The sequence below is a fragment of the Typopeltis vanoorti genome, chromosome 22, assembly GCF_054136105.1.
Source record: "Typopeltis vanoorti isolate ZY-2024b chromosome 22, IOZ_Tvanoo_1.0, whole genome shotgun sequence".
NCBI classification, from domain to species: Eukaryota; Metazoa; Arthropoda; class Arachnida; order Uropygi; family Thelyphonidae; genus Typopeltis; species Typopeltis vanoorti.
In genome coordinates, this window is record NC_143570.1 from 81,089,652 (window position 1) to 81,106,233 (window position 16,582).

Sequence of the window (16,582 nt, forward strand, 5' to 3'; positions counted from 1 at the left end):
TGGAAAGGATTGCTTCCGAATATTAGTTTTTGCAGTTCGGCCTCAGTCTCTGAGTCTATCGTTCTGTTTCTCTTTCCGCTACTTTGCCGTGTTGAATGTCGGAACTTGGAATATCACCCTTTCCGCCATCATCGTAATGAACGTCAGACTTCTCTCAGTCAACACAGCTACCGGCAGGTTTTATGTTCCCGACTTAGCTATCCATCTATTTTTCTTCCTTCTCTCTCTCTCAAAGCAGCTCTTCCCGTTCCTCTTAGGCATTGCACTTTCAACTGGAAGCAACTGCTTGCTGTCGTCTACCCGCATTTCAAATTAATTGAATTAAGTTGAAAATAATGTTTACCCTTTACTTTCTGCTTTTCCAAAGGGCAACCGGGACACTGTGATGCTGCGACCCGAAAGCGGAATGAATAGAAAAAAAGAAATAAAATATAAAAAAATCAAACATCCGGGTTAGCAAGTTTCAGGACATGCTTTTAGAGGCAATTTAACTAGAAAATTGTGAAGAGCTTCAGGTTAAAATGCATCAATAAGTCAAGACATCCCACAGGAGGATTGTGCACATATGTTCGGCAGGTTGCTTTAGATGAGCTTGATTGAAAGTTTTCAGTCTCAGAAAAAGGAATATAGCACAGAGGAATTTTGTTAATGGACAAAAAGGTTTTCGTAAAAAAGAAATAACTTCATTTTTTTTTATTTTACATTTCTTGAGTCACATTTATATTTTAGGAGACAAAAGATCCGCTCTTCGCAGAATTAATAAAATATGCAAACTGATAGGAAACTCATCTCATGCGTCTTGATTCATTTTTGCATGTCTGATAGCGAATCGAACAACTGGATAGCACCGCTTTAATCCGTCTTCGTTGGGCAAAACCTGCTTCAATCATGCTTTTGCTAACAAGCGATATCTGTATACACAAGTCACGGAAGATTATTCAACAGTTCACTCAATGATATTCGAGTTTTAGTAGCGGCAAATATCCCACCCACAGAAAAGCCCATAGCAACTTTCCACATGTAGGATAGTATATACCTCCGATTTTGTTGCTTGCGGTTCGTTCTGTTGGTGCTGTAATAACTGCATTGATATATCTCGCAATTCAGGGTTTCATGCTTCACATATTGTATGAATTATTGCAACTACAAGATGCGATTGTGGATTGATAGAAAGATGAAACCGGTTGTGAAAAGAGATGTCTCATTGCTGTTAAGATTAATATGCTGAGGGTTTTGTGCACGTTGTCGAGGTCCGTTAATGAGTTTGTTTCAACTAACCTTCTAGCCTCTTTAAAGCATCAATTCACTTTTTTGTTTTCTTGTATAACAGAAGCTTAATGAATGTGCTTTTACATAGCATCGCTTGTAGTGTTTGTAATTGTTTTCTAGTACTGCAGTTGTAATCTCCCCTATCCTGCATTCTGGAGTTTTTGGGATTGTTTTTCAAACAGCATTTCAATCCTCTGCGAAACTTTATAATTTTGTTTGCACTATTCTAGAATTTTATAATTATTTATAAGCTGGCGATAGTTTTGCCTATTTTGTTTACATTCCTTACATCTGATAGTGTATTTTGGGGGGATTGAAGGGGGTAAAAAGTATAATACCCGCATCGATTATCACATTCCCTAGTTTCAAAAAGATGGACTATATTAGTTTTGGCGTTTCACTTTTTTGTATTATGCAATTCATACCCACCCCTTGTATGTTTGTTTTATATTCTATGCACTTCCTATTGTCCCACATTACTTCGATAAATATTTATTTATTTTGCTGAATCTGCTCATTTCACGTACATTTCTGTGCACTGTTGGTCGGTTTTGAACATCTTTGTGAAAAGCGAAAACACCTTCTGGCAAATATTTTTTGGATTTATGGTTTAACTTTTGGAATATTTCTGCGAATTGGAGAAATTATAAAGTTGTCACTCCATTTCAAGTCTTGAAAAAATTAGTCTGTGGCTTTTAACAAGGTTATTTATAATTTTTCCTGTAGTGACAGCAAAGTCCATTTTGTTTTGTGATGCTCTTCTTGTGTATATGGGAGGAGGGGTGTAAAGCTCAGTAATGAATGCTTGAGTTTGTAGGGGAAGAAGAGATCGGGTGGGTAAGTTATCTATTGGATCAAGGAGCGGCCTTTCTGGCCGAAGAGGTGTACACAACTGTCTCGAATTAAAATTGAGATAGTTCTGTGATGAACTTTGTGATCTGTGCACACCACCGGAAAAGAATATGTATAATATTGTAGGTGATTTTCAACAGTCGTTTTTTTTTCTCTTTTGTTCTCCACATGGGTAGAGATTTCGAAAACACAGCACCTGCCGTAACGAAAGCTAGCCATCATGATTCTTCTATTCAGTATTGTCAGTAAGATGGCTAATTAGATTTGTATGCACGTTTATATCCACGTACTCGGGGTTCTCAAAATTGCGCTGGATATCTTTATACTAAACATTTGTTCGTTTGAGTTTATTGACCTTGTTATAAAAATATAGAATGTACTTATAATCTGCTCATCGAATTCATGGGAGACTGTATCTATTCTGGTTTATTTTTATCCCACAGAAAACTATTACAATTCCATACTTCCATTTTTTTAGCTGGACGTAATCTGTTTATAATGTACATGAAAACAATCAGTTCTCTTATTTAGACTGTAGTGAAGAATGTGTTGTATTTAAGCATCCAAGCTTATTTTGTTTTTGTTCTTGCTATTGTTTTTGTTTTTTCAAGATAGCAAACAAATCTATTCTTCACCGATAATAGCCATGTGTTTTTATCCATTTAATAACAAGGGAAATATCTTTTGTACTTCAAGAACGGATGACACCGGCACATCCATTTTCCATCCTCTCTCCCCTCTCAATGAAAATGGACGCGGCTGTATTGTGGCACTCTTTCCTTGCAACACACGGCCCCCCCTACCCCTCCCCTCACACTCAGCTGCAACAATATGTATCGCCCAACAAGCCGGGAGGACAAGTTGCGAGAAGTATACATCTTTCATCGACGCCAATATTAGAAAGGTTTAAATTATCAGCGGAAAAAAAAGTCGAAATAAAATTTCCACATCTGCAGCTCCATCTGGTGATCACTGCTGGAGTCACTGACGCAGATCCAAATCAGATTTCAGTATTACAGAATAACATCTGCTCAACACTTCAATTTCGACGCCCGTGGAGGGTAGGGAGAGCAGGGGGTAGGGGGGAAGATTTGTTAAAGCGTAATTTCCCTACTGGTTTTCGAAGCCACGAGCAACAGGGACGCTTGCAAGCGCGAGAGATTGATGATTAAGTCAGATGCTTGTGGAATTCTTTTCATGGGAATGAAGGAGTAAAATCTGAATTGGCAAATGTATTGGGCGTAGATTCAATATTTTCCACCATGTATTTTTCTTCTTTTTATTATGTCCGCCTTTCAAGTTTGATCAGCATTTTAATGTAAAAATTAAAGTGTGGTATTTCGGGGATACACAAAAGGAGACAAAGATGAGTGCAGAACCGAAGCGTGAAAGTAATGTATTGATTTAATAAACTATTATTTCTTTTCTTGTCGATTTGTATTCATAATTTTTAATAAAGATGCGAACTTGCTATTCACTAAATAACTTCTTAATCAATACTGAACAGTTGCATTTAAAATGCAATAAAATTATGCAGCTTAAGGGAGAAAAACATTTTTTTTTTTTAAAAAAAAGGACCTCTATTTTCTCATTTAAATGTTTTTCCCACGAAATTTCTTCGTGCATCTTTGCACATCTTAACTAATAAGCTATCATAAGGTGAAACGGGCGATCTTTCATTGTTTTCTATCATTCCTTTTTCTATTCGCACTTTTCTCCTTCCCAATTTCTTAAGTAGTGTTTCGTATTTGCTTTTAAGAAATTAGTTTCCACTGAATAAAAATTACGCAACTTAAGTCATTTACCTCCTAGCGATGATCTCCCATTCACTAAGATTCTAGGACTTCTGCACCAGCGAAGTAAGTAATTTGAAATCTGTATTCCTTTGTTATTAACCACACAATTTTTCCCTGCAGCTTATTATCTCATTGTTTTCTCTTCCCTAGACCAGAACAGTCTCCACATTCCTCGAGCCCATTGTGCCCACTGTTTCGTGTGTGGATAGACGGTGTGGTATTGTTATTGCATATTCGCACCAAAGCTCACCTCGGCTTTATACAAATGTAAATTTTCGCTTTAATTAATATTCATTTATTCGTTAAGGACACTGTTTCTATTGTTTCTCCCTGCTATTTGCTGAAAGTTTTTTTTTCTTCTCCTCCCATTATATCGAATACTTCTCGAGTTAAGAATCGATGTTTGTGGCATTTCCTTCTTTGATTTCAGTTTTATCTCGTAGGAACAAGGAAACATATTTTTTGCTGGATCTCGTCGCAACTCGTTGTTGGCATTTTTTTTTATTTTATTTGCTTTTTTTTTCATTCCTGGAGTATTCGCACAAGGATAAGATGCACGAATCTAACAGTGTCAGGCTATGCAACTAAAAAACAGTTAGTTGATAATAATCTTATTACAAACTGTTTTGAGGACATATTTGTAATATTCTATTCAAATATCATAGGTACGCATTGTTAAAATAACATCAATTTTTGTTAAGAATACGCGGCTTGAACCAATTCACATGCCACCTTTCAGCATATTATACTTGTATATGTCAAGGAATTTTTATATATAATTGAAACATCCTTACAATTCCACATTTAGATGTATAAATGTGTCTAATCTCAGACTGGCAATGGCCATTATTTCGTTAATGAAACTTTGACAATCTTTATGAACTCAACTAATAAACGTAATGAAGAACTGAATCAATTTAGAAATGTTCTTCGAGGCACTCTCTGATAGGAGCTAGTAGAAGTAAGTTTCTGTCTTCCATATACATATTTTCAGTTAGTGAGTATTGAGGTGTGATAGCTGTTCTGCAGTTCAGGAGTCACCATTTTCCTTTCAGTAGTCTATTTCCAAATTAAAGAATGCCAAACACGATATCTGACCATTTAGCTCTTTAAGCAGTATAAATTTCTGTCTAGATTCAATCAACATCGTGGCATTTGACCAATCCCGTGATAATTCACATTCGGTAAATGTTACTCTAATAGACTGGAGATGCTATTCCAATCGGTTGAATTATTCACGATTATGAGTAACCAAATATCTTAAATGATTAGGCATTTATCAAATACCTAATTACACAAATAAGGGCCCGATCTACTCGGTTTCACAGTACACACTCGAATATTTAAATAATTTCGTAGAATTCTGTCGACTATCAGAATGTAAAGCATTCTTTTCCCTTCTGTGGGGTTTTATGAACCCCCCCCTGTGAGTAGGTTTAGGGTTAAATTTGTATTTAAATGTTTCATTTCGGTGCGAGTGATTATACATGTGCAATTGCAACATGTCTTTATTTTATACATCATAGGTACATGAGTATCGCTATGTTGTGTTGCACTTCCTTGCCATCCCGCAATGAATTCAAGATTTTAATTACATCCCTTTTTCATTATTTCACGTACTTTGCGTTTCCCTTTTCTTGTAACCCCTTTTTATATTCTTTACTCCTCTTTTCCAAAGCAGACCGACCTGCCTGGAATATCTTGACGTGCCTTTTTAAATTTCTCCATCTACTTTTCAAATATGCCGACTGTGGAAGTTCCTGAAATCTTTTCTGCACTAAACTAGCTATTTTGCATAGCGGAAAGTTGCCGCCTCCATCTCTCGCTGTGTCGGTAGCAGTCTTGCAATTCACACTGGCTTACGGCGCTTCGTATACGGATTCCTATCCCCCCCACCCTCTCTCCCTCCACAGTTCTAATATCATCAAGAGCAATCCGATCTTGTCTGCAAAAGTTTATTACATTTTGCTGTGGGGTATTCAGCATTTCGATGTTCTACATTTCTGTGCCTTTAAATCTCATGTTTGAAACAGTGCGTTCAAGGGCGATTTAGGGAAATAGTCATTTCTGTTGTGGTTTCGCCAGCTTGTACGAGAAATGCGAAATCCTACACGAAATGAAATTGGGTATAGGATTTCACACTGCCTGTGTGTGTGTGTATGTTCCATGTCTTGTGCAATACGATGGCCATTGTGCAATGAATTTTATTTTTTGTCATAACCAACTAAATATTAAGTACTTTAATAACACATTGAATATTCATCAAGCTAATTGTTGTCTTGAGTTGACTCAACGTTTAATGGAAAGATGCTGAATATTAGGAAATATCTCTTTCGAGTTTATCTTGGAATAGCAACTTAGCTTTGACAAATGTCTTCTCCGTAAGTATTTATGCTTTATTAATTTATATTTCGACAAATTAAAATTTAAATGACTGCATATTTTTAGGTCATAAAATGTAATTTCGTTGCGAAAATATTCCTTCAGTGCGTGCTTTATTTGCTGTTTCTGAAATATTCTTTAAGGGTTGTTTCTGTGGTTAAAACACAGTCCACATTAGGCTATAGCAGTAAACCTTCACTGCTGTATAACGCCATTACACAGACAGTGGGATTACCTGTATCTCGATATTGTATCTCGTCCCCTTGCTACAAGGCTCCAGCCCATGGATCAAGACATAACCGAGAATTTAAAACACCTTTGTAGCAAGCAGTTGTTAAACTTGGAAGAGAAGAAAAAGAGGGATGAAGAGAAAGGAGTGTAGGCACGATAAAATCAAATTAAAGGATTACAGTAAATCCTTTTCTTTAAAGTGCAACTGTTTATAATTGACGAACTTTAATTCAAATACCGAATCTGTCGGAGAAGAACACGACGTTTAATTATTTCCGTCTTATTTTAAAGTGTGAAGATGAGTAATGATTTAACATGCGAATTACATTCATAAACGAAGATTTAGATACAAACCCGATACAGAGTAATTATCTTAGGTGATGCGGACAAATTTTAATTGCGTTAACGTCTCAACAAATATCAGAAATTTCATACAACAATAAGAATCAAGAAACATAAATTTAAGAGGGGAAAATAACTTTCTTTATTCATCTTATATTTTTAGTTATATTTCACATAGCCTGGAAACCTTATTCTGGACGCCAAACATGAACTTTTCTCCAAGCCACTTCAGGCCTCCAGTAAGGGTGATGGTTTCGCACTTTGTAATGAAATTCATCTCTCACCTAAAGACGAACGACATATGTAAATAACAGTTCGAACTTTTAGAGAACGAACATGTCATGTCCAGTTAGTGTGTGCGCATACAGTGTAATAGTTTATAAATAATGCAACCGTGAAGTAGCAAACAACCAGTTAGAAGCCGGGCCCCCCAAAAAAGGCACACGAAGTAAGTGCAGTTGAAGGTGAGACTTCTGCCAGAATCGTCACTTGATGGTGTCAACGCTATCACTGACGCGTAGTTCCATAAACGTCTGTAAAGGCTGATTTCAAAGCAATTGGATACAAAATTGCAACGAAGCAAATCCTAAAAGCGATTTACTATAAACTAAACCAAATTTGATTTTTATAGCATGCGAACCGTGTTACGATCTACTGATTGTTCCCATTTTAAGATTTGTTTACAATTGGCTTGATATGAATTTTAAAACTCTTGGTACAGCAAGCCACTAAAGACTATATAACATTATCAGTGGGTTCGGAAACTATTCAGTTGTTTGGGTTATCTTATCTTGCATTTTCCCAATACGATTAAACCTGTTTCATTACAGTGTTTGAACTCTACGTTCTACCAAATTTCTTTTGAAATCCACACCTAACAGCCAGATAAAAGTAGGAGAGAGAGAGCGACTTAATTTTAAATACCTTCATTCGGTTTGTCTCCATATGAACTGCACATCTGTAAAATCGTCCTGAATCCAACAAATTGATCATCGCCTTGGAGTCATACTTAAGTGTGATATGATTTCATTACCATTTTGCCTACTTTTCTACTTCATAATCATTTCCTTAATATGTAAAGAAACTAAAGTTGATAATCCAGTCATTGTCCTACCCGACACCAACATATATCTCACACCGAGAAATGATATTCTGTTTGGCAGCAAATACTTCAGTTCTAATTTTGCATTTTCTCTCAATGAAAAAAAAAATCTGCTTAACCTAAGTCGATTTTGTTTTCTGGTTGTGGCTGAAAGGTTTTTCTTCTCAACAAAATTCGAGTTTTACAGAAACTGAACAAACCGGCTGTCACAGAGAAGCAATTGATAGACCTCGCTGCCTCAAAAATATCCGTTGTTGCAAATTTCAATAATTTACTTTGTATTGATTCGATCCTAAATTGAAAACACCTTCCTCGGGCCCTTTTTCTTGCCTCTCCCCGTTGTTTAGCTTAACAGCTGTTATATTCAGTTGATTTTTTTCAAGTAAGTATTTAATAATTAATGTGCATAATACACTGGCATCAGTCTCAGCTACTTGGGTCATAATTACAACCAATCCAAATCAAACCTCTTGTTTGGATGAAGTGGCTAGTTGACTTCTCTGCAGCCAGCAAAAGTCAACGTTAGTTCAGTTTGTTACAAATTTGAGTGTAGTTTTTAATCCATCAAGGGTATTATAAAATTAGCTCAGTAAAACAGGAATTAGAACTAAATTTTTCAGTTTGAAATTTCAATTCTTTTAAATAAAAAAAGTGGAGGAGAGCGGAATGATTTTTTGGCGTGCCACTCGCGCCGAAGTATTAGTAATAACATGAACGCTTGATGACTTAAAACATTTGTGATCGAAAGAGATATTTGTAAGTTGTTAAAAAACCGTATTTTTTCAAATATTTCCGGATTAGCTATTCCTAAATCCACCCAAGTTGCTAAATATACTATAGGTTTCTAAACATTCGTTTGGATTCGCATTAAAAAGGAGTTAGAATCCTACTGTCGCATAGAGTTTAGGAAAGCCTAAATGATAGATCATTTTCATCGTCCTATGTTAAACCACACCCTCATTAACTGGATTCTTGAAAACGTATCATGTTTAGTTTTCCTGTTAAAATCTTACATCACTTCTGGTATTAACGTAACATAAGTGTACACCATTTAGCAAATGAGATGTTTAACAGTAATGTTTACTGTTTAAACAGAACACTAAATGTATGAATTGCGCGTTACAAGTAATTACCCACAGAATACAAGCGGCTCTAAATAAGACTGTTGAAATACCCGGATACAAAATTTAGTAAAACCGATTAAAATTACGCGTCTAACAAAGAAGAGTGATGTAAAGCGGGATGTCTGCGGGGGTATCTTGTCATTCATGTTCAAAACTTGTTTCTGAAGGGTTGTTCTGAGCCCTTTTTGTCTAGAAATGCTTAACGTCAAAAACAACAGGCTCCTCCACAAAGGAGTGATTACCTATCCGTTGAGAGGGGGAGGGGATTGAAGCCATACCCTTAGAGAAAAACCAGAATAATTTCCCTTTCATCAGAAGCTTAAGGGAAAAAAAACCCACTCAAGACATAAGGATAAAAGATTCTAATTATATCTTGGAAATAAATGAAAGAAAAAAAATTGCGCGTCTCTTTCTTAGTATTGGCCCTAAATGTCATCTCCAGAAGGATGCGGTGTCATGGGAGATAATTTCTCTAATCTCTTCATCATAAAAATCAGCACATCATCTTTCACAATTACTCCCCCGAACAGGGTTTCTTAATAGTCTATATAGCCTAGAACTAATGAGCACCGACGGAAATTCTTACCCAAAGATTGCCTCTCTAATTGCCAGCTTTTAGGCAAACGCCTGCTACGACATCCATTTTAGCTTAGCGGAATCCATGCGCACCCCCTCTCTAATTCCAAACAAGACACTTTAGTTGTCCATTAGTGTGACACAAGGCCAGTACTTCTTAATTTTGTAGTCTGAGGGACAGTTAATTAAAATGTAAATAGACCTCGATTCAACTGCTTCCGAATTCCAATTACCATAGTCAGACTGACAATAGCCAAACCATTAAGTCTCGCGAACTACAAATAAACTTGCTCTGCTCTGTCGGGATAAGGCAAAGGGGAAAAAATAAACACTTTCAGAGAACAAAAAATAAAGCAGCAGAGTACATACGCTTTCAGATGTATCGCTGAAATGCAAAACCTATGTAATGAAATAAAATTCATCTGGAAATGACACGCTAACAATTGTCATGATATGGAAATATCATCCTGTTGTTAGTCTGTAGCTGCACCTCCTACGAAAGGTACAACCTGTTGTAGAGAGGTACATAAAGTGCAATCATTTAGGGATAAGTGAAAGGTTATTAACATTGATGCGCCTGAATGTAATATAACCAGCAGTAATTTTGCAAGTGTTCAGTAGTGTCTTTCGGTTAGTATTGAATTCTGATATAAATACAACCTGCACTATTTAATACTGTTTTTGGCCCACTTACATGACAGGTGGCACGCCAGCCGAAAGTTGCAATGACTATCAGTACGATTTTGTACCGAGGGGGACAGAGGAGTAAAAATGCCTATAAGGGAATAAATTTCCATCTCAAAGTAAGTGGGTTAGAGTCGCATAAAAAAAAAAAACGGACAAGGCTTCCACGAAATAGTTTATTACACGAACTATTACTTTTTCTAAGTTTCTCTCTATTTGTTATCTGTAAAGAAGGGATGAACAATTTTTTATTCGATTTCCGCCCATGAAAGGTAAAAAATTTATTTTTTAAATTTTTTACCTTTCATGAAAATTAATTTTTTTAAATTAATTTTCACGTAGTCCGTAAAAACTGCTCTATAGGACAAAGAACAAATTTTTCGAGGCCCCCTTCGTGCCTTAGTAAACAGGGCAAGCAATGAGATTAAGCTCTCTTCTAAAGATAGTTGCAAAAACATCCATGGTCGCAGCGGTATTCGAACCCGCGCTCCGTTGGTTGGAGAGCTACGATCAACCAAGTTTAAAGCCAGAAATATTTCAGCTTCAAGTTACATCGTCATTTTAAAATAGAAATCAATATTTAATTAAAATAAATAGCTATAAAATTAACTCCCTTCACCTTTTGATTGATTTGATGTCTAGCAATTGTTGCTGATGTGAAATATGCTTGAATCCTGGGGCAACATACATTTTGTGTGTGTGTGTGTGTCAGTAAAGCTATTACTGATTAAATTAAGAAATTGATTTCTTTGCATTATTTTGTAGTCTATTGTGTATGTAAGGGAGTTCATCAGACTAACTGCTCCCTTAAGGATCTGTTTTTCATTTTCTTCTGTCTATGTCTTTGGACAGTTTTTACTCTGCTCCCATATAACGCATAAATACAAAGTCTGTTTTCACTTCTGCAATACCCGACAGCAAAATTCATTACACGTCTTAAAGAAGTTTGTCCTGAAGCTCATTTCCGCTTCCTATTATGAACGAAAATTTGATTTTTCTTTCTTAATAACGATAAAGAATGCGATATTTGTTGTGCACTTTTAATGTAGAAGGAACACCTAACGCACTAGTGTGTTGATTGTGTGCTTGTACATCCAAAACAAGCAAGAGCTTTCGCACAGTGATTAGCAAGGATGTGTGGAACTCGAATTCTATAGCGAACAAAGATGCAGTGAACAGGAAGTACGCTGACAATAAATATTTGACTTGTTCCAGGAAGCTTTATGCGACGGGCCTTTTCATTTGACTCGCAATAGGAAAAATAAAAACAGAAAACTCGAAACAGTAATGAAAATGTGGAGAGGCACTCGTAAAATAAGATGCAGCTACAGCAGAAGCTGTGTAACATCGTAGCATAAAAAATTACACCCGAGTGATAATAGTGGAAGTAATTATCTGTAGAAAGTAGACGCTAAAATGTAAAAAAAAAAAAAAAAAAATGTGCCTGATGCAGGCATAATTGATTTAGCACTGGTTACGATATTCAAGTTGTCATATTTCGGATCTCGCTCGTGAGAGGTTACGTTCGTGCACTTGAAAGGTTCACGAACATTATATCATGTGACAGACGCTGATTGGTCGACTTAAACCACAATGGGAAAGGGTTGACTATTGTAATTGTTGTCATCGTCCTGCCGCATTTCGATTAATGTTACGATTGTGCCACTGCCCTTTTTAATATTACGATATCGAAGTTCAAAGTGACATTCAAGCCAGAAGTAGCTAATGAACAATGGATCCACACTTAGTGTCACGTTACCATATTGCCATGATGTTTACTCAGCGACAATAAGGAGATGGACATTCCTGAGTACCAAAATTTAGCTGGTAACCATCATGCCGTGTAGTGGAAAACGATCCCTGCATTTCCATTGGTTTGCTGGAACCCGAACCACAAATCCTACACTTAAGTGTTCAGAGATTAGAAAGATGATCCAATCCCATTAGTTCCACTGGATGGACTATTCGGTAACATTTCTGAACGAAGTGAAAATGCTGGCAACCTCAACTACCACTTCCTAATGGCTGGTCGACGATGTGTGAAACGCGCGCTGAAACAAATATCCCTCTTGTGAATTCATTGACATACGCTAGGGTTATTTAAATAGATTACATAATTTCCGTTTTTTGTTGAAGTTCAACAAGTGGCCTGGAACTTGGAGGTTACGTACGTTAAGAAGGAACTATTTACAGTAAACCGGTTTTTATTGTATACTGTCTTTTCAAAAACGTTCCCCTCCGCCACTCTCGATATTTTTTGTTCTTAAAGTCGTGTTAGAACAAGTTATAAATTTTTGAACTAATTGAGATCTCTAAGATGTTATAGAAAATGGGATAGGCTAGAAGAAAGAGACAAAAATGTATGGAGAGATACAGCAAAATAATGAATATTTATTAGTATTTATTATCATCTCTTTTAGTATTTTTAACGTTATGTTTAATAAATCAGTAGAAGGTTTAGTACAGTCCAGTCCCTACAATGGGGGGATTACGTGTTCTTGAAATCTTAATCAAAGGAAACAAACGAAACATGAAAAAACCTCATCGAGTTGATTGACACATCTACTATTTGTGTGTGTGTACTGAAGACTTCCAACTGATTTTTCTTTGCTTCATTCTCTTTCTCAAGCTTCTTTTATTCCATCATCTATACGGAGCTCCTTTTCGGCAAAGTGCCGATGAAAGCTTCAACATTCCTGAAAGATATGGAACAAGTAAAATGTTGGAAAAATTGCGGAATGCAAGCATCCGCGTTCTCTGTCCTAGGCGAGCAGAGATGAAATACCGTCTTGTAGAGTGGTACTTATGAGCCACGTTATTTTTCGCTACCCTAGGTTGTTGTCATCTCTCGGAAGGTCGCGCTATCACGGTCAATTTGAAACCGACACGACACTCGACTTACCTCTTCAATGCAAAACTACAGTCCCATCCAGAACGAGAATCGAGATTTGATTGGTAGCAGAGAGAGAGAGAAAGAGCGTGGTTTTGTATAGCAAGTGTGATGATCAGGGGACAGATGCCGTAGATGGTATCGCGTTTCAGTTCTCCCCCCCCTCCATTCGTTGCGAAAACTCAGCACTTCTGATATATCCTCCTCATCAAATCCTGTTCTCTTTTTTTTGTTCCCAGATGATGAACTCTCTTTGAAAGGACTCGTCCCAACGGAACGACTTGACTCATACGCATCGTCGGTTGCTAAGGAAACCGGTCCGAGAATGCTGAAACTACGGGAGAGAGTCAACACAAGCCCGGTTAACGGTTTTGAAGCCATGGAATATGAAGGTAAGATATAAACATTGTAGAAACTAAAAATATTCTCTTATGAAATTTTCAGTTCCTGACATTGGGTATTTTGCTACTTCGCTGCAGTATTTTTCAATTGCAGTAATCTGTAGACTCATAGCTAATATTGCATTTGAATAGTAACATATGTATTCCATTCAGCTTTTCAGTTCTGGAAATGTTGGTACGAACTATCTGACTCGGAGAAGTCCAGTTAGATTATATTAGAATATCTTTGTAGCCACCTGATTGCAGTCTGATTTAATATTTCAGTGGCAATTCCTTCAAAAGCCTAACATAGTAGTGTATTTTTTCTTTCCTAGACATCTTAGACAGGATCCAAGCAAAATACACAAGTTGGCTTGAGATTAACTACGTTTAGGAGTAATCCACTAACACGATCTTAACTGTTGCTATGGCAATAATTGTGAATCCACTGGCGCAATTTAAGACATTATCTTTTGCACTGTCGTAATCAGTGAACTACATTTGGCGACAATTTTTGCTAATGATGTTCGGGAAAGATTTCTCCCCGATGACGGCCAACGGGCGATGAAATATGGAGACTGTCAGAGCAAAGGTTTCTTCTCAGATTGGAATCCCGAGATTTGAGTAGAATTCCGTTCATAATGTTGTTACATATATATATATATATATATATATATATGAAGGCATTTCGCATAACAGATAAACTAGAGAAATAGTTACACATTATTCGAGTTTCTGTAAACAGAGAAGCAACTAATGCGATCAAAATCCAATAGAAAATATTAGTTAAGTGGAATTAAAAAGGCCTGATCATGTTTGGGTACATACGGGAGACGTGTGTCGCAATGAACGAGATTTCTTGGTTCTTTGGATTGTAACAATATCGATTTGAAGATCTTTCATAGTCGAAAGGGAAGAAAAATTCTGTCCTGAAAGGCATTCACAACTGCGTCTGTTCTGAGTTAATTTTGTTTTCCAGGATGATACAAAATCTCGTTTTTTGTATGCTTTGTAACTCATTAGGGTCTTCACGTGGATAAGATTAGTTTTATCGTCAGTTAAAAGTCTAGATAAACATTCCTCAGTTGGGTTCTTATATTCTGGTATGCATTTTTGAACACTTCTAGTAAAAGGTGAATGAGTCAAAAATATTTTGGAAGCCTTAAAGGAGCGAAAGGCTATACAGATATTCTATTTATTCGTTTGACATTAGACAAATTTCGGTCGCTCCGTATTTTCTATTGGCTATGTAATTTTGTTTATTAAAAGAGGACCGATCTGAAGTAAGACGCATAATGAAAAGGAATGTCTGATGTACAAAATAAGGCAGGTTAGAAAACGAATAAAGAAACAAAACTGAAGTCTCCACCTCTTAAGATTCGTTTCTGCGAGTGAGAGTAAATCAATCAAGTAGATGTAACCATTTCGTGAGGCCTTCTTCATAGATGCATTCACTAACCACTTTTCGAAAAGTGGGTGATTTAGCAAGCGTCATGTAACTATTTTGCCTTGAGTGTGGGATCCCAATTCCACAATTCGTCATATCATTCTCTTTCCTACTCGGACACAGTTCGATAGCTGAATTTGATACAACTTCGGCTAATTAAAAAAAAAAACTTGCATATCTTCTAAAACCAGAAGGATTAACTACCTTAAATTCATTTCCATGATGAAGTTCAAAGCACCCACTCTTTGTTTGGGATTGTTTGTGGGTTTGCATGCACTGAGGCTGAATTAGCAAGCTTAGATGGACGTGTAAGTGAAGTTTCCCTCCTGAAAACTTCGGTATTTCCTGTTTCAAAGCTGAAACTGACGCCGTTGACAGAGCATAATGCAATGAACATGACGTTGTCGTTTAATACTAGTTTTAGAATAATCAAATGAAATTCTAAGGGCAATTAACGAATAAAAATACTGAGTTCAAATAAAGCTTAACTAGGAACTATTGTATGCTTCTAATCTTTCTGCAAATGTGTAATTTTCTATGTTTTGTTGCATATTTTTCAGGTATTGAAGAAACTGCAGGGGATAATCAAGACAAAAGAAACTATTTGTCCCAGCCGGAGATTACCGCGCCTCCTCCTGGAAAGCCAAATAAAGAGGAAATGCCAGAAACTAAAACGGAAGAAGGTACACAAGGCAATTACGAGACTGTGGATGCTTCTCATGCGTACATCTTATTGGAAGAAGAGTAAGTGATCCATTTAGCAATCATTTCAATACGACTACTCAGAACTAACCTATAAAGCACTTTGAATATTAGATTTTAATATCTTCCTATTACTACGATGAGACCAGTTTTGTAATTCATAATTTTAGTGATTCTTATATTCAATGTTGTTTACTTCGTAGAGGTTTTCCCCCAAAGCTCAGTCCCTTAAAGGGGAAAAAGAAATTTTCTGTATTGAGTTTTGTTTTGGAATATGCTCCTGTTGTTTCACGAAAGTCAAAGATTTATGAAAACGCTTTGGCCCCAATATCGATTAGGGATCGTCATAATAATAGGCTTCTTTCTATCTGAAATTCCTGGTTTCCATCGCCCAAAAGTGTCTGCCAAACAGTATCACATTCGCCTCTTAATGGTAGTGGCTTTTTACTAATAAGATTAGTATTATGTAAGGACATTTGAGACCATCCCAATTTTTGCTTTCATGAAAAAGTTTAGTCCGTCTAATACAGGTGCGCTTGTCACGTGAATAGTTCTCTTGGCACTGCACACGCGAGTGAAAAAGATTCTTGCTGTATACAATACTTCAAATATTAAACACTGACAGATGATAATTAAGCCTTATCATACTTATGGGGGGGGATTGACATCGGAACCGAATCCACCCGTCCCTGCACTGATGTACACTATTCCTTCTATTCATCGTGCCATCCCGTCTTGAGTTATCGTTTCCTTTAATGACGTCATTATTATTTATAGCTTTGGCTTTCATTGGGACTGCTGGGAT

The 16,582-nt window shown here is 36.6% G+C and overlaps 1 protein-coding gene across 2 annotated transcripts in view; it reads left to right on the forward strand.

The window, feature by feature from the left end:
• IA-2 (tyrosine phosphatase IA-2) overlaps window positions 1–16,582 on the forward strand; it is a 392,148-nt gene that overhangs the window by 143,931 nt on the left and 231,635 nt on the right. For both annotated transcript variants that reach the window (XM_090411727.1, XM_090411728.1), the window contains exons 9-10: window positions 13,488–13,640; window positions 15,636–15,819. In XM_090411727.1, the coding sequence (XP_090267853.1) occupies window positions 13,488–13,640; window positions 15,636–15,819 (337 nt within the window). The remainder of the gene's footprint in view (window positions 1–13,487; window positions 13,641–15,635; window positions 15,820–16,582) is intronic.